General features: G+C 34.3%; 1 protein-coding gene across 4 annotated transcripts in view; it reads left to right on the top strand.

Moving 5' to 3' along the window:
- DNAJC1 (DnaJ heat shock protein family (Hsp40) member C1) overlaps positions 1–23,670 on the top strand; it is a 199,512-nt gene that overhangs the window by 91,184 nt on the left and 84,658 nt on the right. For all 4 annotated transcript variants that reach the window (XM_081056433.1, XM_081056434.1, XM_081056431.1 and 1 more), the window contains exons 7-8: positions 2,968–3,058; positions 16,465–16,628. In XM_081056433.1, the coding sequence (XP_080912559.1) occupies positions 2,968–3,058; positions 16,465–16,628 (255 nt within the window). The remainder of the gene's footprint in view (positions 1–2,967; positions 3,059–16,464; positions 16,629–23,670) is intronic.

Raw genomic sequence — 23,670 nt, forward strand, 5'->3', positions numbered from 1 at the left:
TGATCCTAACGATATTCTGTGATAATTATCAGGTTATGCCTGATCCTCTCATCTCCAATTCCTTTTAAATATGGTTTCAAGCTGCCTCACCATTCAATTACTTCCCTTTTGTGGAAAGGCTTCGAGTTTGTCAGTGCATCTTAAAGTATAGTACTCCAAACTGTACAGAAGACGGTTGAGCAAAAGACTGTAGTTTGTTGAGTATAGTAGAATTATTTGAGATTACAGGTTTATTAAAGAAGCAATGCTTCCTGGAATGGGCATATTGTAACTATAATTTGAAAGTACAAGTAAGATATGAAGGAAAGAAAAAGCTAGAGGAATATTTAAATAAATGCTTAGAAATGGAGCAAAAGGAAGATAGGATTCTTTGCCCACAACTGCAATGAGTGAGACAGGACATGTGTTAAAACTCCTGGAATTAGGTGGAATAGGTTAAGGCAACTGGGTACCTTACTGTCCTCAAATGGTGTAGTTTGGCATCCAGTAGGTATTTCAAAGAGGAAATTTAGTAGAATTCTGTACTGCGTATGCAGGAAGAAGAAGCATTAGCAGAGAAATGTTTAAACTTTGTAGGACCACTAGGAAGAGATTGCTGGTACCCAGCAAAAAGTTTTTGCATTGAGGTGAAGAGAGTACAGGTAAAGAGAAGTCATGTAAGCAAGAAGGTACAGGATTCTGCAGAAGGAGTTTTGATGAAGTATGAAGCAAAAAACTCACCGTTACTTTGTGGTAGAGAATAAGGTTCTTGGCAAAACGATGAAGTAGTAATAACAATAGGTAACATGTAAGGCCTGTGTGCAAGATATTCTAAGTATTTCCCATGTGTAACACATTTAATCTTCACAACAGCTCTGTGAGTTAGGTACTTTTATTATCCCCATTTTATGGGTGAGAAAAATTCACCCATAGAGAAGTGAAGTGATTTGCTGAATGTCATGTAGTTAGTAAGATGGCGAAGCTGAGGTCTTACTCCAAGCAGCAGTCTGTCTCCATACTCTGCCCTCGTAGTCTCTACCGTGTACCTCACTGTGCTGTGTGGTGCTGTTTGATTTCAACTTCTTTAACGTCTCATAACGTAATCTGTGCCCTTCTTTTTTTGTATGATGCCACCTTTCCTACTCCCCTAAAGGAGCCAATGCCTTCCTGACCTTTTCCCTATTATTAAAAACTACTCTCAGGAAAGAAGCTAATATGCTCATTCATTCAATCACATCAAGGAGTAAATAACTGACACGGTTTAATATAAAATAGTCTACTCCAGGGTTGAGTTTTGTTAGGGGCACAGGGAATGTTGAAGGGCCATAAAACCTTATCTCAAAACCCTGTTGAAATTTAAAATTATATGTATAGGCACAAGAGGATGAGTAAGTTGGTTGCATGACTTTCTGTGCCCCTTCAAATTATACCATTGTTTAGTTGGCCCAAGGCTTATGGGAATTCTTCTGGTAGAAAAAAGTAGGAACATAAAACTAGGAATGGCGAGAATGAGAGATACATTTTTATTATATCGACTCAATTCTTTTAGAAATACCCAATTATTTTTCTAATTCATTATCAGGTGGAAGAGTTTTGATACAACCCTAAGAGACAGACCCCAGGAGAAACCTTTGACTTGGACAGTTATAGATGGAAGAGATAATCTCATTCTGTAGTTCAAACTTTCATATATTTACATCTGAATCCAGGTAGAGCAAAGGATTGTTGTTGTTGCCATATTTCCTGCAGAAATAAAACCCTCTCAGATGGTTCTAGGAATCTGACAATTTGGGAGTGTTATCCTAGAGTTATCTTTTATACCTCCTTTTCTTATTCCACATCAATCAGTCCTCAAGCCCTTCCGTTTTTTTCTTTACAAGGTTGCTCATGTGTTTCAGTCTAGTTCAGTTCAGTGAACACTAGCTGAGTGCCGGCTTTATGTCACATAGTGTGCTCTGGGTATACAAGTTCCTCTAGCTCACATTTCTCATTTTCTAGGAGAGAGTATAGCATGATAGAAGCAATCATAGGAGTGTGTTTAAATACAGCAGCAGTATACAGGAGAGAATTACTCTGTCAGGAAAGACTTGCAAAAATGGTGCTTGGATAGGGTTTTTGAGGATGAATAAGTGTTTTTCAGAATAATGGCGGGGTGGAGGGCAAAATACGTTAGCTAGAGGTCAAAGCATCTACAAAGACATGGGAGCATAGCACAATGTGGCCTGGCAGCTCTAAGTAGTATTGCTATGGAATACCTGAAGTTTGAGTCAGGGGTGGTGAAAACAGTGTTTTTGCTTTTTGTATTGTCAGGATCTTTATATACCTACAGTATCAACCTGTTTATTTCCATGTCTGTGATTATTAAGGGCCTAGTCGTTTTAGTGCTCTGCTAAAGTCTTGACCGATAGGCCACTCCTTGAGACTTCAGTCATTGGTTCTTGACACCTAAGTATTTGTATGCAGTATGTGTCCTCAATCCTCAGCCCTTTGTGATAAGAACTGATCTCTTAGTGTGGTGGGTGGGAGGAGGAATAACAACTTTTACTTGTACCTACATGGTTATATAGGTTTCATAATCAGATTTGCACGTAATAATTTTGAAAATTTTTTGGAGTTAAAGGACTAATATGAAAATAGTGTCAGTACAATAATACAATTTACTATACCGAATAATTTAAACAGGTATGTTTTTCTGCACATTACTGAGAAAGGATACAATGGAAAAATACAGGAAGCATACACTTCCCTTCCATAGTTGAGAGAACTTAATTTATTTAAATTCAAACTCATGTAATGTCTGCCTTTAATCAGTTCTGTAAGAGAAAAAATCCAAGAAGTGTTTATTCAGTTTCTTCATAAAATTTGATGACATAAACACAAAGGAATACTACTTGTTAAAGAATATACTGCTTTAAAATGAAGCTATGTGGAAAATACCATCAAAGCAAACTGACTTTTATGTTAATTTTTTGTAACTTTTTTCTTAAGGATGCTGGACAGTTTTATGCTAAATACAAAGAAACAAGATTGAAGGAAAAGGAAGATGCGTTGACCAGAGCTGAACTTGAAACACTTCAAAGTGAGTCTTAAACATTATCTTACTGTGTTAACAAAGTTATGTAAAACTGATTATTTAAACTTGGATTTTTAAATTCAGCAGTAATTAAATTTTCTGTGTTTTCTTTGCCACTCTCTGTTTAATATAGTATACGTAGAAAATGCTATATTAGTAATTATTGAACCAGCCACAGTTTCATATCAGAAGGAAAGATAAAATCAACATGGGGCAGATAGCTCAAGTCTAGGAGACATCCAGAATCTAGAAAGTCCTAAAACACTCCAATGTTGTATTTGTCGTTGATGTTAATGCTGAGTCTATCCAGTTGATCACCCAACTTGCTGTATTACAGTCGTAAGTGGGAAACCTGAAAATATCAGTGATTTTTGTTTTGGAAGTCTTTGTTTCATTTGTTTCATTGTTATATAGTATGAAAAACTGCGACTAAATTATCAGTTTGTTGAAATCTTCCACTGAGCACTAAAGACAATTCTTGCTGATTTTAGGAAAAGTTGAACATATTATTAAAGAAGGCATTTTTCCCAGTCCTGGTCTTTTTTGTCTAATTTTCCATTATCTGCATATTTCCCGCACATATACACTCTGTCCCTTTATATTGCTTTATTTTTATTCAGAGCATTTACAATACTTAACATTAATTTATTGACTTTGTTTACCATCTGGTTGCCCCAATAGAATCTAAGTTTCATGGGGGAAAGGGCTACTGTTTCGCTCCAGGTACCTTAAAGAGTCCCTGGCATGTAGTAGGTGCTCAATAAATAGTCGTCGACCAAATTCATAAAGGTCAAATCTCTATTCTTTCATTCCAGTGCGAGTATTTTTGGTTCAGACTTCATTCCCCTCTACCTACCCTGATTCCTAGAGAAGTGCACAGTGTGCATGGTACCAATCTGGGTACAAAGATAATTAATAGCTGGACAGTTTACAACGATAAATGGATATACATGCACAGCATACATAGTTTTACAAACAACTTGTGTGCTTTTGAGGGTATGCAGTAAGTGCTATCCTGTATCTTATGGCAGTAATTTAGCCAAATCAAACTGGAAAAGAGAAGCTGTGGTATGAGTGTACCAGACATTCAACTAACACATTCAATACATACAAAATGGTGATACCTATTTCCCTTCAGATGCCGAAAGTCCTCGCTTTCTGCCTTTACCCTGACACCAGACCATGGTTTGAGAAGAGAGAGAATTACATTCTCTCCAAACCCCAAAAGTACATTGCCACTACCTAAAAGTGTGCTTTTGAGGATCTTAGTTTCCTGATCTGTCAAAAAAAACACATGTTGGACTAAGTGATCCCAGTGTGAGTTTTCTATTGCTGCACTAACAAATGGACACAAGTTAAGTGGCTTAAATGCAAGTTTACTGTCTTACAGTTGTGTGGGTCAGAAGTCCAACGTGGGTGTCACTGGGCTGAAATCAGGGTTTACCAAGCAGGGCTGGGTTCCTTTTCCAGCTTCCAGAGACTTCCCACATTTCTTGGGTTATGACCCCCTTCCTCCATCTTCAAAGCCAGCTGTGTTTCATCTGTCTGACTGTCATCTATGATCACCTTTCTGTCTGACCATAACTGGGAAAGGTTCTCTGCTTTTCAGGACCCGTGTGATTAGATTGGGCCAACTTGGATAATTCAGGATGATTTCCCATCTCAGGGTGCTCAGCCTTAATCACATCTCCAAATTCCATTTTGCTGTGTAAGGTTAAATATTCCCCATTTCTGGGCATTAGAATGTGGTCATGCTTAGGGGCCATTTTCTGCTTATCACAGTCCTTCAGATGTCTGGGCAACTTTAGAACAAGGACTGCTGCTTCTTCATCTTTGTGTCTGCAGCATTGAATCCAGTGACCTTGAACAGTAAATGTTCAATAAACACAATAATAAATATATGAATTAATGTAATGCCGGCAATACTAGGAGTGTCACATGAGCACCTATCCTGTGCAGAACACTGATTGATCACATAATTTAATTCAAAAGTTTCAATAATTACAAATACAAAATAATATTCAAATCAACTATATAGTAGCTTGACAGACTTCTGTTAAGAGGGAAAAGTTTAGGATGATAGAGGTTTACATATTAAGGTTGACTGATGTGTTTTTTCAGGAGTAAGGATGAAAAAATGATTGTTATTGTTACATTAAACCTAAGATTGAAACCAGAAGCTGATGTTATAGCAGTTGTTGAAATTATTTTAATTAAATTGGATAAAACAATGAATAAATGAAACTCTAAATGTAATTTTTATATAATTGTTATTTTTAAGTAAAAGTGTTACTTAAAAATTTTCTGATCCTTTTAAGACTTGACAGCCAAGGAGGAAAATAATCACATTTACTACAAGAAAAGAGAAAAATATCACCCCAAAATTTACCTGTAGAGGCAGTGTAAATACACTAATTTCACTGCTTTTCTAGACATGCTTTTTTTAAAAGATATAATTGACGTATAATAATATATTAGTTTCAGGTGTACAATATAAATTCAATATATGTATATATTGTGACATGATAACATTAAGTAGTTAGCATCCAGTTGTAACAAATATTTTTTCTTGTGATGAGAACTTTTAAGATTCTCTTAGCAACTTTCAAACATGCTATACAGTATTATTAACTATAGTCATATTGTACATTACATCCCCAGGTCTTATTTGTTTTATAACACACAGTTTATTTTTTTATGTAGTTTTTGTAACAAACCACTTATAGGCTGTAATTTGGTGTATGTGAATTCTCTTATAATAATGGCTTAAGTATGTACACTACAACTTTGAAAACATAAAATATCATAACACGAAAACTTCCTTTGAGGTTTGTGACTATTTTTCCAAAATTGTTCAAATATTTTTGTTCTGCCTAAGAGTTTTATAGCAATTTTCAAACAGGTTTAGTAATTCTATCCTATTTTGTTATTGTCTAATAAAAATGATTATATAAAAAAATACAAATTTTAAAATCTGAACACTCTGTATGTGCCAGTAAAAACGTGTAATAGTCTTCTAAAAAGTTTGAAAGTTCATCACAAACTTATCATTTCTTGAAACTCAAAATGGAAAAACTAAATACTAGAAAACATACTAAAAATAATACTCATACTAGGCCCTGAGTGATAAGACTTCTGTCAGTCATGTTCTGATATCAGTGATGTATTTAGAAAAGGTGATGATATCAACATTAAGAATGGTAAAGTACAGTCACATTACTGTTAATAGTGTCAGAAACTGTCATGTATTTTTTAATGTAGTCTCTAATGGTTACATGCAAAGAATCTTTTAATTAATTTTGTTAACTTCATTACAGTGCTCTGCATTGTATACTTTAGAATTAATACATAAAGGCCCCAAATCCCCCAGTGTGCATTTCATTTGCCCCTATCCTTCTTAATTTTAAAGACCATCATTGGAATACTGAGTTCATAATAACATTTCCATCTGCTTAATTGAGTAAATGCATCTTATGCAGATTAGCAATAGCTATTTTATGCTGCCTGTTTTTCATGACCTAATTGCTAATCTGCCCTCAAGTCTGTCTGTTCCACTGCTGAGATTGTGCAGTATCCTCTGAGGGCCATCCTAGGACTGCATTGGGCAGGGTGTGGTGAACTTATTAAAAGGGTATTTTAGAGGGGGGAAAATAAAAAGGGTAATTTCTTAAAAATAAATATTCTTCTGGGAAGTCTTTATGCAAAAAATATGATATCTATTTGGAAAATTGTGAATTCTAAGTACTATCATGAAATACTCCATACATGAATGGGAAAAAATGCATTTGAATTAGTTTATAAATAAATTGGTTGTAAAGGTTAAAATTTGAGTAAACAAGGCGCGGTGAAGGAAGGATGGAAGTAAAACCTAGTGTTTCCCTTATCTTTTTCTATGTACCTTATATGACTGAAGAACAGAAACAAAATCAAATAATCAAAATCCTACTGTCAAGTACTTTTTTATCTACAGAAATAAGGCTTTCAGATATTAATTATGTTTTTCTCTGTGTTTCTTTCCTACTAAATTGATTTGTGCATTGCATTCCCCAGTGATGGACTGAGTAGGGACGCCAAAGGGGCAGTGAGAAGGTGGGCAACAGAATATGCCTCTTAAGGGTAACAGGATGGGAATACCTTCACCTTCCCTAAGGTAAAGGAAGACTGGTTTTCTAGAAAACTCAGGTTCATGAGGAAAGGAGATAGATGCTAGTGCTGATTTGTAAGTTGATTCAAGGGTTGGTGGACGAGAAGACAAAGGAGACAGGGCAGAGGGAGCCCCAATGACGGTTAGAACATTTGCCCTGTGGTAATATACGGTGCTCGTAGATGGGAGAGTACTGTCTGAAATAATTTATGAAAAGGCATACAACCAATCACCAGCTCCAGTACCTTTGGAAACCTGACCAAATAGAAAGTCTGTATCTTCTGAACCAGCATTGTAATAAAACCTAATAGGAGTCCTAGTCCCAAGAGTTTAGGCAGGCAAAGAATATCTTTAAAATAGTATTGTTTCCTAGTCTTTGCTCTAATAACCATGGAATGTGCATTTTTAAAATCGTACAGCTCAAATGTAAATACATAGTTCTCTCAATATTTCAGATCATAATGCTATGCATGCTTAAATATAATGCAGTCTTAGTTTTCCCACTAAATTGATTCCAAAAACTTTTTATCCAACTGAATATATAAACACTTATGAATATAGATTCAACAGTTAAATTTCAACTAAAATTTTACTTCTCAATTTGGAACTGAGTGCCTATTTAATATTATACTTTCTATGAAATAGTATATCAGTTTTTAAGCTCCATGCAATTACGTATTTTTGTCTTATTTTTACCTATAACCTCACACCCTAGAACAGTGCCAGGCACATGGTGGGTACTCAGTAAATATTTGTTGAATGAATGAATTTAGAAATACTGTATTGCTTGTTTCTGCTTCATACTTCTTAAAGCAAATTATTAAAACTATTCAACATTTTTTACGAGGGTCTTTGTCATCAATAATACTTTTTTGTGATCAACACAGCTTATTTATTTAACATAGTATATCATCTTTATTTCCATATATAATGAGATAATGGTCCCTTTGAATCCACCTATGATGCTGTCACTGGAAATTTTATCCCAAGTCATAAGTACCTATTCACATAATATTAGGATTTTCCCCCCCTTTTTTCATGATTGCTACAACCACTGTACTGCTTTTTCCCCCAATATTTTCTATTGCGGTAAAATACACATAGCATAAAATTTACTATCTTAACCATTTGCAAGTGTAGAATTCAACGGTATTTAATATATTCATAATGTTGTGCCACCATCAACCCCATCCATCTCCCATAGGTCTTTTCATCCTGCAAAACTGAAACTCTGTACACATTAAACAATAACTTCCCATTCTCACTTCCTCCCAGCCCCTGGTAATCACCATTCTACTTACTTTCTGTCTCTGATTTTGACTATGTATCACATATAAGTCTAATCATACAATATTTGTCTTTTTTGTGACTGTTCTGTTTCACTTGGCATAATGTCCTCAAGGTTCTCCATGTTGTGGCATATGTCAGAATTGCTTTCCTTTTAAAGGCTATTGTATGTACCATGTTTCCCTGAAAATAAGACCTACCCAGACAATCAGCTCAAATGCATCTTTTGGAGCAAAAATTAATATAAGACCCGGTCTTATTTTACTACACTATAAGACCGGGTCTTATGTAATAGAATATAATACCAGATCTTATTTTACTATGAGACCTGGTATAATACAATATATAATATAACATTACATAAAATAACATAACATAAATATAAATATCTAATAATATAAATGTAATATAATGCCAGGTCTCATATTAATTTTTGCTCCAAAAGACTTATTAGAACTGATTATCTGGCTAGTGCTTATTTTCGGGGAAACATGGTATATACCACATTTTGTTTATCCATTCATCTTTAATGGGCAGGTGGTTTGCTTCTACTTTATAGCTATTGTGAATAGTTCTGCTATGTACATGGGTATACAATTATTTCTTTGAGTTGCTGGTTTCATTTCTTTTGGGTATATACCCAGAAGTGGAATTGCTGGGTCATATGGTAATTCTATTTTTAATTTTTTGAGGAACTGCTATACTATTTTCCATAGCGCTGTACCATTTTACATTCCTGCTAACAGTGTACAAAGGTTCCGATTTCTCCACATCCTCATCAACACAATTTCTTCACATCCTCATAAACACCTGTTTTGGGGTTTTTTAAGTTATAACCATCCTAATGAGAAACGTCTATTAAAGTCCTACACCCAATTTTTGAATCAGATTGTTTTATGTTGTTGAGTTTTAGGAATTCTCTGTGTAGTCTGAATATTATCCCTTATCAGATATATGATTTACAAATATTTTCTCCCATTCTATGTGTTGCCTTTTTACTCTGTTGAAATTGTCTTTTGAGGCACAATTTTTAAAATTTTCATGAAGTCTAATTTGTGTATTTTTTTCCTTTGTTACATGTGCTTTTGGTGTCATAGCAAAGGAATCACTGCCAAATTCAATGTTATGAAGCTTTTGCCCTGTATTTTCTTCAAAGACTTTCATAGTTTTAGGTCTTACTTTAAGGTCTTTGATCCGTTTGAGTACATTTTTGTATATAGTGTTGGGTAAGGGTCCAACATCATTACTGGGCATGTGGTATCTAGTTTCCCAGTCCCATTTGTTGAATTATTGCTTGTTAACTTTTTACTTTGAAATAATTATAAATTCATAGGAAGTTGCAAAGTAGTATAGAGAGGTCCCTTGTACCCTCCTCTCAGTTTCCCCCATTGGTTATATCTTATATAACTATAATGGAGTATCAAAAGCAGGAAATTGACATTGACACAAAGTGTGTGTATTGTTCTCCATTATTTTAGCACGTCTTGTATTCATGTAACCACCTCCCCAATTGACCCCACTACCCTGTTATGGTCACACCTATCTCTTCTCATCCCCCTCATTATTCCTAATATCTAGCATCTACTAATCTATTTTTCATTTCTCTGACTTTGTCATTTTGACTATAGGATTTAGAGAATGTGGTTTTGAGAACCATACAGTATGTGATTGGCTTTTTTCATTTATCAAAATTCCCTTGACATCCATCCAGAATTGTTCCTTGTATTAATAGTTTGTTCCTTTTTATTAATGAATAATATTCTCTGGTATGGATGTACCACAGTTGAACCATTCACCTATTGTAGGACATTTTGCTTGTTTACAGTTTTTGATTGTTAAGATAAGGCCACTATGAAGAGTCATATGTATTTTTCATGTTTTTATGTGAACCTAATTTTCCTTTTGGTAGAATAAATGCCCAGAAGTACAATTGCTAGTCATATGATAAGTTTATTTTTAGAGTTTTAAGAAACTGCAAAATTATGTTGCAGAGTGCCTGTATCATTGTATATTCCTATCGGCTGTGTATCACTCTCCTTGCATCCTTACCAGAGTTTGACAGTCTCACTATTTTTTTATTTTAGCTGTTCTGATAAGTATGTAGAAATATTTCATCATGGTGTTAATTTGCATTTCCCTAATGGATAGTGATGTTGAAACATCTTTTCATGTGCTTATTTGCCATCTGTATATCCTCTTCAGTAAAATCTTTCTTCACGCCCTTGGCCAATATTTTAATTGGATTTTTTTTAATATGGAGTTTTAAGAATTCTTTATATATGTGTTCTTCTAGACTTGATTCCTTTTTCAGATATGTGGTTTACGAATATTTTCTCCCAGTCTGTAGTGTGTCTTTTCATCTTCTTAATAGTGTTTCACAGAGCAAAAGTTTTAAATTCTGATAGAGTCCAATTCATTGTTGTCGTTTTTTTTATGAATTGTGCTTTTGATGTTATATCGAAGAATTCTTCACCAAGGTCCTAGGTTCTAAAGATTTTCTCCTATGTTTTCTTCTAAAATTTTGTATAATTTTACATTTAAATCTATGATCCCTTTTGAGTTAATTTTTCTACAAGTTGTGAGGTTTATCTTTTTTGCTTATGGATATCCAATTTTTCCAGCACTACTTTTTTGAAAGACTATTCTTCCTCCATTGAATTGCTTTTGCACTTTTGTCAGAAATCAGTTGGGACTTGTGTAAAGGCTATTTCTAAGTTCCCATTGGTCTACATTTCTATCCTTCTGCCAATATGAGTCTTGATTATTGCCGCTATACAATAATTCTTAAAATTGTGTATGTACACTTTCTTCTTCAGAATGTTTCAGCTATTCTAGTTCCTTTTCCTTTCCACATATATTTTAGAATAATCATGTTCATATCTACAATAAAATCTTACTGCAATTTTGATAGGAATTGTGTTAACGTGTGTATCAACTTGGCGACAACTGACATATTTACAATGTTGAGTATCTCTTCATTTATTTATATCTTCATTGGTTTTTCTTTCTTCAGTGTTTTATAGTTTTAGCATACAATTATGTATCTGTCTTATTAGATTTGCATCTGTTTCTTTTTTATGAGTAATTGCAAATGATATTGGATTTTTAATTTCAGTTTCCAAATGTTCAAGGAAGTCCAGTTGATTTTTGGATGGAGATCTTGTGTCCTGCAACCTTGCTGGGTTTACTCATTAGTTCTAGGAGTTTTTATATAGATTCCTTGGATTTTTCTATGGAGACAATCATGTCATATGACCATAGAGGTAGTTTTTTTTCCTTGTACATGTTTTATTTCCTTTTTTTGCCTTACGTTGCTAGCCAGAACTTCCAGAATTATGTTATGAAAGAGCCGGGAGAGTGGGAAGACTAAATGGTTTCTCAAGATTTGGAACATCCTTCCTTTGTTCCAAATCTTGAGAAACCATTTAGTTGTTTACCATTAAGTATGATGTTAGCTGTTGGTTTTTTGTAGATGCTCTGTATGAAGTTGAGGAAGTTTCCCTCTATTGTTAGTTTTCAGAATTTTTTTTTATCGTGACTGGGTGTTGAGTTTTGTTAATTTTTTTGCATCAATTAATATGACCATGTGATATTTCTTCTTCGTCCTGTTACGATGGTTGATGACACGGATTGAACTTTGAATATTGGAGTAGACTTGCATCCCCGCCGGAATACCACAGGGTCATGGTGTACGGTGCTTTTCATATGTTGCCGAGTTCTGTTTGCTAATATTTTAAGAATTTTTGCCTCTGTATTCATGAGCGTTATTGGTCTATAGTTTTCTCTTTTTGTACTGTCTTTTGTATGATTTCAGTATCAGGGTAATCCTAACATTGTAATGAATGGGGAATTGTTCCATTTTCTGAAAGAAACTGTAGAGTTGGTGTTAACTTTCTAAACGTTTGGTATAATTTGCTAGTGTAACCATCTAAGCCTAGACTTTTTAGGAGTTTTTAAATTACAAATTAAATTTCCTTTGTAGTTATAAGGCTTTTCAAATATCTATTTCATATATCTGTTTCACCAATGAGTTGAGGTAGTTTTTATATTTTGAGCAATTGGGCACTTCCACTGAATTGTCAGATTTATGTGCATAGAGTTGTTCCTAAAGTTCAGTCAGTCATTATCCTTTTGATGTCTGCATGTCCTGTAGTGATTTCTCCTGTTTTCAATGCTAATATTGATAACTTTTGCTTTCTCACTTTTTTTCCTTTTTCAGATGTTGGTCCGTTTTATTGATCTTCTCAAAGAACCAGTTTCTTGTTTCATTGATTTTTCTCTATTGCTTTTGTTTTCAATTTCATTAATTTCTGTTCCTGTTTTTATTATTTTCTTCCTTTTCCTTCTTTTGGGCTTCTTTTAATCCTATTTGTTGTTTGTTTCTTGATTGGGAAGCTTAGGTGACTGACTTGAGGCTTTTCATCTTTGCTGATGTGAGCTTTTAGTGCTATAAATCTCACTTTTAGCACTGTTTTGTTGTGTACCACGTGTTTTGACACCTATTTTCATTTGTTTCCCTTGAAACTCTCTTCGATACATTATTTAGAAATACGTTGTTTAGTTTCCAAGTGTTGAGGTATTTTCCTATTATATTTCTATTACTGATTTCTAGTTTGATTCCAGTTTCATCAGAAAGCCCATGATTTCAGTTCATTTAAATTAGTTCAGGTGCATTTTAGGATCCTAGATATGGTCTTAGTATATGTTTCATGAGCATTTGAAAAAAATGTGTATTCTGCTGTTGCTGAATGGAGTATTCTATCAATATAAACTGGATCTAGTTGGTTGCTGGTATAGTTGAGTTATTCTATACCCTTGTCGATTTTCTGTTTAGCTATCCCATCAATTGTTGAGAGGAGGATGTTGAAGTAATTGGAATTTACCTCTTTCTCTTTGTAGTTCTATCATTTTTTTGCATCATGTATTTTGCAGCTCTGTTGTTCGGTGCATACATTCACATTTAGGATTACTATGTCTTCTAGGTGGATTGACCTTTTTCATCAATATATAATGTTTCTGGGATACATGAGGCCCAAAGAAAACCCAGGGAAGTCACCACCTTGCTGTACATTGGGTCCTGCCATGCCTAGCTGGTCTGTCTTCTTCTCTTCAACATTCAAATTCTTGTATTTGTTTCAGATATAACTTTTAGGATTTTTAGTTTTTCTTGGTGAGGGGACTATAGAAAAGTCCTCCTCCTCCATTTACCTAGAAATAGAAGTTTTATATTTTTAAAGTGACTTTTACATGCTTATTTAAATAGACATCAAACAATTGTAATTGTGATGAAACACCCCAGAAATAAATACAAGCAGATTTATTTGCTGCTTTTTTATAACTGATTCTCTGTAAGCAGCCAAAATTAGTGCTGATGAGATGGTTTCTAGCTTACGTGTGTTGATCTTAGCAGTACTTTGTTGTTCAAACTAAATTGAAAGAAGTCAAGTAATGTGACAATTCATAAGGAATCAATTATATGGCTTCTTCCTCTTTTCTGAAAAATAATTTTCACAAACAAAGACAAAAATCGGCCCTCCCATTTGGGCTCAGATGATATCCTGGTGACACTATGTTAGATTATTGATACCTTTATATTAGACTCATACGTCATTTAACTTACTAATTTCCTGTTATGATGTCAGGTTTTTTTTCTCAGTGACCCCACCTGCAAATATCACACTGGGGATTAGGATTAAGTCATCAACTCAAAAGCTTGGAAGTATTAAGGTATTGAAGCAATATAAAATAAAATGTAGTAGTCGATTCCACAATATTTCTAGTTAAGGTAGTATTCTGTCCAACTAGAACTGTTCCCACAGCACTGTATTCTTTTTATTCTTGTTGTTGTTATTATTACTATTAGTTTCAGATGTACAAAATAGCATAATGATTAGACATTTACACACCTCACAAAGCGCCAACCCCAGCAAGTCTACTATCCATCTAACATCATATTTTGCTATTACAATACCATTCACAATATTCCCTATGCTGTACTTTACATCCTGTGAATGAATATATATATATATATATATATATATATATATATATATGTTTAAGTTATAGTTACATTCAGTGTTATTTAATATTAGTTTCAGGTGCACAGCACAGTGGTTAGACATTTATGTAATTTATAATGTGAACCCCCCCAATAAGTCTAGTACCGATCTGACACCATACATAGTTTTTACAACATTATTGACTGTATTCCCCATACTGTATTTCACATCCCTGTGACTACCAATTTGTACCTCCTAATCCCTTCACGTTTCTCACCCCCCCAACCCTTTCCCATCTAACAACCATCAGTTTGTTCTCTGTATTTATGAGTCTATTTCTGTTTTGTGTGTTCATTTACTCTGTTCTTTAGATTCCACATATAAGTGAAATCATATGGTATTTGTCTTTCTCAGTCTGACTTATTTCACTTACCATAATATACTCTATGTCCATCCATGTTGTTGCAAATGGTAAGATTTCATTCTTTTTTATGGCAGAGTCATACTCCATTGTACAAGTGCACCACAATTTCTTTGTCCAATCATCGATTGATGGGCATTTTGGTTGTTTCCATGTCTTGGCTATTGTGAATAGCGCTGCAATAAACATAGAGGTGCATATATATTTTTTCGAATTAATATTTTGGATTTCTTTGGATAAATACCCAGAAGTGGAATTGTTGTGTCATAAGGTAGTTCAGTTTTTAATTTTTTGAGGAATCTCCATACTGTTTTCCATAGTGACTACACCAATTTGCAATCCAGCAGTGCACAAGGGTTCCCTTTTCTCCACATCCTTTCCAGCACTTGTTTGTATTTTTAACGTACATTATTTTTGCCATTTTTTCTATTGGGTAGCTTATCCCCTTGTCAATTTATAAGATCTCTTTATATATTTTATATATCAATCTTCTGTACGCTGAATTTTAGATATTTTTCCAAATCTATGATTTGTCTCTTGATTTTTTATTCTTTTTTATAGCATTTGGGTTTTCAGTCTTAGTTAAGATTTCTTTAAATAAATATCACAAGTAGTTTTCTTAGATTTCTTTTTACAAGATTTTTATTGTTTTGTTTTAAAGTCAAATCTCTTATCTAACTGGGATTTATTTTTATAAATGGTATAAGACTGTGTCCACTTTTCTTTCAAATGGATATTATGTCATGCCAGTGTCATTTATTAAATCCTTTCCCACTGCATTGAAATTATAGATTCTCTCTTCTCTTCTAGGAACTTGTCTATTCCTCTGGCAACATCATATTAATTTTATTACATTGGCATTATATTACATGCAGACACACACATGGTGAAGATATGGTTATGAGGCTGGGTGACTTTCACAATAGTAATTAAGAATGGAGTTACCTCTCAGTGTTAACTTTCTAATCCAAATGGGATTTAATGAGGAGGCCAATTGATAACTATCCATTGATAACTATCCCTGATGCTTCCAGATTAATTTTGCCTTTGTAAAATATTGAAAAGGTGAATGTATACCATTTATTAAGAGCCAATTTTATGCCAAGTAGTATGTTAGGGGATGTATAATTTTTCACACATCAACTTCATGAGGTTAGATTTAGCTTTCTTTTACAGATGAGAAAATGGACACTTGTTCTAAAAGTTAAGTTTAAGCCCAATATTATGTATGTAATTCTTAGGTGGTAAAGGTAGGATTAAAACACTAATGACTAATGGCTCTTTCTATTGTGCCTAAATGAAATGTCTTGTGGAAAGTACTTTGAAAATTAAAGATGTATGCACATTGACATGGTGGTTATATCAATCATCATTTCATCAATAACGTCTCTGAGTTTTATTTTAAAACAATGCAGTAGATAATACACATGTTAAGACACTGTTAAATATTTTGATGAAAGAACAATATTTATGTGTTCTTTCAAGATATGGTTTATGAATAAAATGTGAGGAATTCTTTTTATTCTTTTATTAATTGGTTATTTTAAACATTTTTTTTTAGAGCAGAAGAAAGTTAAAGTAAAAAAACCAAAACCTGAATTTCCTGTATATACACCTTTAGAAAGTGCATATATTCAGTCATATGATCATGGAACTTCTATAGAAGAAATTGAGGAACAAGTGGATGATTGGCTGGAAAACAGGAACAGATCACACAAAAAACAGGTAAAGAATCTTTTAAATGTGTCTTGTGTAAAATACATGGAGAAAAATACATAAAATGCAGATATATAGCTGTATATCTCAATGAGTTCAGTGAACTATCATAAGTGAACGATATTCACCATTGCCAAGGTCAAGAAATAGAATATTGCCAGTGTCTAGAAGCTTCCCTCATGTTTCCTTCTGGTCGCTACTTTCCTTTTCTTCCAGAAAGATAATGATTAACCTGACTTCTAACACCATAGATTAGTTTTACCTTCTGTTTGTAGTTTATAAATGGGATCAATGCTATCTTTGCCCATTCAAGCTACTGTAACAAAAATACCAGGGGTGCCAAAAAATGTATACACATGACTTGTATTCATCTTTTGTTGGTGGTGTATATTGAGTATTACAATTTTAATACAGTTTTTTCCGTTCTTAAAATGTGTATACATATTTTTGGCACCCTCTGTATAATGGACTGAGTGGCTTAAACAACATACATTTACTTGTCACAGTTCTGAAGACAAGGAAGTCCAAGATCAAGGCACTTGGCAGATAGGTGTCTGGTGAGAACCTCTTCTTAATTCATAGATAGCAGCCTTCTTGCTGTATCGTTAACACAGCAGCAGAGGTGAGAGAGCTCTCTGCTGGGGTCTCTTGTTTAAGGGCACTAATCCCATTCATGAGGGCTCCACCCTCATGACCTAATCACCTCTCAAAGGCCCCACCTCCTAATATCACATTGAGGGTTAGGATTTCAACATATGGATTTCAGGGGGGCACAAACCTTCAGTCCAGAACACATCCCATAGTACGCTTCTGCATCTGCTTGTCTCTTATTCAGTATTATATTTGTGAGACTTTTCCATATTGTGGATAAGTAGCAGTGTTCATTGCTGTATAATAGTCCATTTAGAAATACGTATGGCACAATTTATTTTTATTGATGATTTGCATTTCCAGTTTTTGGCTATAAGGAATAATTTTCCTGTGAACATTACTGTGCTTATAGTACACTGTTTTTGGAGTAAAGTTTCAGGGTCAACTTCAGTAAATACTTCTAAACAGTTTGGGGTTTTTTTTTAATTGTATCAATTTGTACTTCAGTAGCAGGATATGAAAATTCCAGTTACCTTACAACCTTGCCAACACTAGGTCAAATCTTTTATATTTTAACCATTCTGGTAGGTATATAATGATATCTAATTATGTTTTCATTTATATATCCTTTGATGAATAAAATTGAACATTTTTTATGTTGATTTAGTATTGATATTTTCCTATGTGAAGTGCCTTTTCAAGCTTTTCCTCATTCGGTTGCCTGTGTTTTTCATACTGATTTGTAAAGAGTTCTTTATATATTTTAGAAATGGGTCTTGCTCATATTTCCTCTTACTCTGACTTGCCTTTTCACTCTCTTAATTGTGTCTTTTGATGACCAGAGTTACTATTTTTAATCATCAGTCTTTTCCTTTCCTTTATTTGGTGTTTTTTGTGTTGTGTGTAAGAAATATTTTCTTACCTGAAAGTCAAAGATATTTCGAAATCCTTCTAGAACCTGTAATATCTTACTTTTTACATTCAGATAAGTAATCTGTGTTTGGTGAGAAGGATCAAGTTTAATTTTGTTTTCCAAAAGTTTTCCAAACCAACTGGCCCAATTCCAATTAATGAAACAACTGCTCCCTACAGCTCTGCAAATGGCCCCTAGATCATAAATCAAGTGTTTCCAGACTTTCGTCTTTGTTCCCTTAATCTACTTGTCCCCCTTGTGCTGACACCAGTCTTAATTACTGCAGCTTCATAACAGACATCTAGGACAGTCATTTTCCAGCTTTTTTCTCTTTCTATAAGATTGCCACTTGTCATTTTCCACAAATTATTAGCTGAGATGTTCAACTGGGATTACATTGAATATATAGATCAATTTTGGAAGAATTGGCATCCGTACAATTGACTGTACAACCCAGGAATAAATCCATTCATTTAGATCTTCAAAAGTATTTTTAATGTGTTCCAGTTTTTTGTGTGTACATACTGCACATTTTTTCTTGGATTTATTCCTGGGTGTTTAGTATTTTAAATGACATTGTATATGATATTGTTTCTTAAATTTCAGCTTTCTAACTATATTTGGTATGTAGAAATGCATTTGATTTTTGTATAATAACCTGTGTCCAGCAATTTTGATACGTTTTTTAAATTCTCATAGTTTCTCTAAATATTGTGTTTTTTTTCTCTTTTGTGCTGAGGATTTCCAATACATGTAGACCAGGAGTGAAGATAAGTATCGTTGTTTCATTTCAAATCTCAAAAAAACTTCATCGTTAAATTTTTTTTTAATTTTATCATTAAAATTACTTATTAAATTTTTATCATTTCACTGTTAGGTATGATGATATATGCAGTAGGCTTTTTATAGTATTTTTAATTGAGATACACTTCATATAACATAAAATTCACCACTTAAAAGTGCTCACTTCAGTGGTTTTAGTCTGTTCACTATGTTGTATAACCATCACCATTATCTAATTTGATAACATTTTCATCACACCAAAAAAATAAATAGTCCTCTACTTGCTAGCAGTTAGCTCCAGTTCTCTGCTGTCTTCTTCCCTGGCAACCACTAATCTACTTCTGTCTGTGGATTTGCCTGTTCTAGACATTTCATGTAATTGGAATTGTACAATTTATGGCCTTTTGTGTTTGGCTTGGCATAATGTTTTCAAGGTTCATCTGTGTTATAGTATTTAACAATACCTCATTTCTTCTTATGACTGAATAATATTGCGTTGTGTGGATATATTGCATAATATTTACCCATTCGTCAGCTAATGGACATTAAGTTTGATGCCATTTTGGGGCTGGGATAAATAAAGATGCTATGAACATTCACATACAAGTCCTTGTGCAGACATGTTTCGTGCTTTCTCTCTATTTTTTTTTTAAGTCTTTATTGGAGAAAGGGAACAGGACTTTATTGGGGAACAGTGTGTACTTCCAGGCCTTATTTCCAAGTCAAGTTGTTGTCCTTTCAATCTTAGTTGTGGAGGGTGCCATTCAGCTCAAGTTGTTGTCCTTTCAGTCTTAGTTGTGGAGGGCACAGCTCAGCTCCAGGTCCAGTTGCCGTTGCTAGTTGCAGGGGGTGCAGCCCACCATCCCTTGCGGGAGTCAAAACTGGCAACCTTGTGGTTGAGAGGACGCGCTCCAACCAACTGAGCCATCAGGGAGGCAGCTCAGCTCAAGGTGCCATGTTCAATCTTAGTTGCAGGGGGCAGAGCCCACCATCCCTTGCGGGACTCGAGGAATAAAACTGGCAATCTTGTGGTTGAGAGCCCACTGGCCCATGTGGGAATTGAACCGGCATCCTTCGGAGTTAGGAGCAATGGAGCTCTAACCGCCTGAGCTACTGGGCCCGCCCCCTCTCTATATTATTTTGATCACAGTGAACATCTTAATTTAGTGAACATCTTAATTTAGAACAATCTAGTTAGTATTAATGCCAGTTTAGTTTGAATAATGTACAAAAATTTTTCTCCATATAATCTGTTATTATCATGGGTTAAATTTTTATATATTTTGTACCTGTCAACCTAGATTTATAATTATTGTTTTATGCAATTTTCTTTTAATGATATAAAAAGGAAAAGGAATTAGAAACAAAAACACCTTTATGCTTTTTTTTATATTTATGTAGTTACCTTTCGTGGTGTTTATTTCTTCATATGCCATTGAGTTGCTGTCTGTTGTCCCTTTATTTTATTCTGAAGGACTCCCTTTAGTACTTGTAGGATTAGTTTGTTAGCAACACTCTCTCTCATTTTTTATCTGGGAGAGTCTTGATTTCTCCTTCATTTTTGAAGAATAGTTTTGCCCGATAAATAATTTTTGAGTGACAGTTCGGACCACCCCCGCCCCAGCAGTTTGAATATGTTATCCACTACCTTTTGGCCTCCGTTGTTTCTGATTAGAAATCAGATGTTAATCTTATTGAGATCTCTTGTAAGTGATGAATTGCTTCTCCTTTCCTGTCATCAAGATTCTCTCTTCATCTTTAGCTTTTGATAGGTTGATTTTGATGTATGTAGGCATGGATTTCTTTGGTTTATCCTTTTAGAGTTCATTATTCTTCCAATTTGAGAACTTTTTGACCATTGTACTTCAAATATTCTCTCTCCTCCCTCTCTTCCTCTCACCACCATCCCACAGCCTCTTCCTTTTCTCCTTTATGTCACTTCCATTATGCATATGTTGATAAACTTGATGGTATCCCACAGGCCTCTGAAGCTTTGTTTACTTATCTTTATTCGTATTTCTTTTTGTCCTCATGCCAGATAATCTCAATGGATCTATCTTTGTTTGCCGATTCTTTTGCCTTTCAAATCTGTTGAGACCCTCTAGTGAAGTTTTCATTTGTTACTGTACTTTTCAACCTCAGAATTTCTATTGTGTTCTATTGTGTAATTTCTGTCTATTTGTTGATGTTATCAATAAGGTGACATGTTGTTCTGGTACCTTCCTATAGTTCTTTAGACATGGTTTCCTTTAGCTTGTTGAACATATTTTAAATAGGTGATTTAAAGCTTTTGTCTAGAAAGTCTGTTGTCTGGTTTTCCTCAGGCACAGTTTATTTCTTTCTTTTTTCCCTTATATGGGCCATAATTGTTTTGTTGCAGGCCTTGTAGTTATCCAGTCTTCAACAAACTGGATTTTGTGAATATTAAAATTGGCAACTTTGGATATCAGATTCTCCCCCTTTCCAAGATATGTTGTTATATTGGGTTTATTGTACTTGCTTGTTTAGTGACTTTTCTGAACTAATTCTGTAAACCTTTTTTTTTTTTTTTGCCCAGTGTGGCCATTGAAGTCTCTTCCACTAGCTTAGTGATCAGCTAATAACTGGACAGAGAGTACCTTAAATGCTGGGAGCCAAAAATTCTTCTAGACTTTGACATGGTCGAGCTTCACTTCCACACTCAGACAGTTTACACCTCTACCTTATCCTTTACTTCCTGCTTCCAAAGAGCCTCAAGGTCAGCAGCAGGTGAGAACATAGGTCCTTCTCAGATCTTTTCTGAGCATGCTCACAGCCCTGAGCTTGCACATGGCCTAGATTTTCAGGAATGTCAGAGCATCTCATTCCTCAGCCTTTTTCCTCAAGCTTTTTGGTTAATCTATTATTTGCCCAACTGTTTTCTGTCACTTCAAGCAGCAGTAGCTATGATATTAGCCTGTAAAAGTTTTTCAACAAATGCTCCAAGGAAGCAGATTTTGGAAATAAGCCTGCTTTGAGTTACACAAAATAAAAGACAAGCCTTTTGAACCATCTTCCAGGAAGCTGCTGGGCAAGTCAGAACAAATAATTACAGTCCTTTGCAAATTAGTTCATTCTGCTGCCTTCATTATCAAGAACATGCCTGTTGTTTTTACATATAGTGATAAGCTAAGGAACAAGGAATAGGACTGGAGTAAGTTAAAGTACCACAAACGTTGCTATTCTTATCAAGACTTAGCTATTTTCTTGAATACACGTTACCCAAATCTTTGGTTAATTTCAACAGTTTTAAAAAAGTTAATTCTGATAGATTTTGCCCATTTTCCGTTGCTTTTATGTGAAGGTAGAATGGTTGGAGTGCCTTACTCTGCCATTTTTATTGACATTACTCTAGATTTTTAAAAAATAAAGTTCTTTTCCTAGACTTGCTAAGAATTTTTATTTACTAAAGGTGAATATTGTTGAGGCACACACTAAGACACATCATAATTAAAATGTCAAAAGTTAAAGACAATGAATGAATCTTAAAAGCAGCAAGAGAAAAGCAGTTAGTTACCTACAAGGGAGCTCCCGTAAGACTATGGGATTTCTCAACAAAAACTTTTCAGGCCAGAAGGTATTTGCATGAAATACTGAAAGTGATAAAAAGCTAGGATCTACAACCAAGATTACTCTACCCAGCAAAGTTATAATTTAGAATGGAAAGACAGATAAAGAGCTTCAGAGATAAGAAAAAGCTAAAGGAGTTCATCACCACCAAACCAATATTATAAGGAATGTTAGAGGGACTTCTTTAAGATGGGGGGGAAAAAAGATAAAAAATATGAATAATAAAATGGCAATAAATACATATCTATCAACAATTACTTTAAATGTAAATGAATTAAATGCTCCGATCAAAAAATAGGGGGGCTGAATGTATAAGAAAACAAAACCCTTACAAATGCTGCATACAAGAGACTCATTTCAGATTGAAAAACACACACAGGATGAAAGTAAAGAGATGGAAAATGATATTTCATGAAAATGAAAACACAGAAAGAAAATCTGGAATGCCATACTTCTTATACCAGATAAAATAGACTTTAAAACAAAGGCTATAACATGAGGCAAAGAAGGACCTAGTAGTCCCACTTTTGGGTATTTATCTGAAGAAACCCAAAATGCTCCTTCGAGGGAACACATGCACCATATGTTCATTGCAGCCTTATTTACTGTAGCGAAGGTGTGGAGGCAGACTGAGTGTTCCTGAATTGATGAATGGGTAAAGAGGAGGTGGTACATATACATGATGGAATATTACTCGGCCATAAAAAAAAATGAAATCTTGCCATCTGCAATATGGATGGACATAGAGGGTATTTTGCTGAGTGTAGGAAATCAGACAGAGAAAGACAAATGTCATATGATTTCACTTACAAGTGGAATCTAAAGAACAAAATAAACAAAACAGAATCAAAGTCATAGATACAGAGAACATTTTGATGGTTGCCAGATGGGAGGAGGGTTGAAGGGGTGGTGAAAAAGGGAAAGGGATTAAGAAATACAAATTGGTAGTTACAAAGTAGTCATGGGGATATAAAGTAAAACATAGGGAATATAGTTAGTAATATGGTAATAACCGTATGTAGTGCCAGGTGAGTACTAGACTAGTCAGGGGGCTCACTTCTTAAATTATATAAATGTCTAACCACTATGCTGTACACGTGAAATTAATATAAAATAATATCCAATGTCAACTATTACTGAAAAATTAAGAAATGGGGGAAAAGTTGAAGGGGAATA

This window comes from Rhinolophus hipposideros (genome assembly GCF_964194185.1).
Source record: "Rhinolophus hipposideros genome assembly, chromosome: 1".
In the NCBI taxonomy this organism is placed as follows: domain Eukaryota; kingdom Metazoa; phylum Chordata; class Mammalia; order Chiroptera; family Rhinolophidae; genus Rhinolophus; species Rhinolophus hipposideros.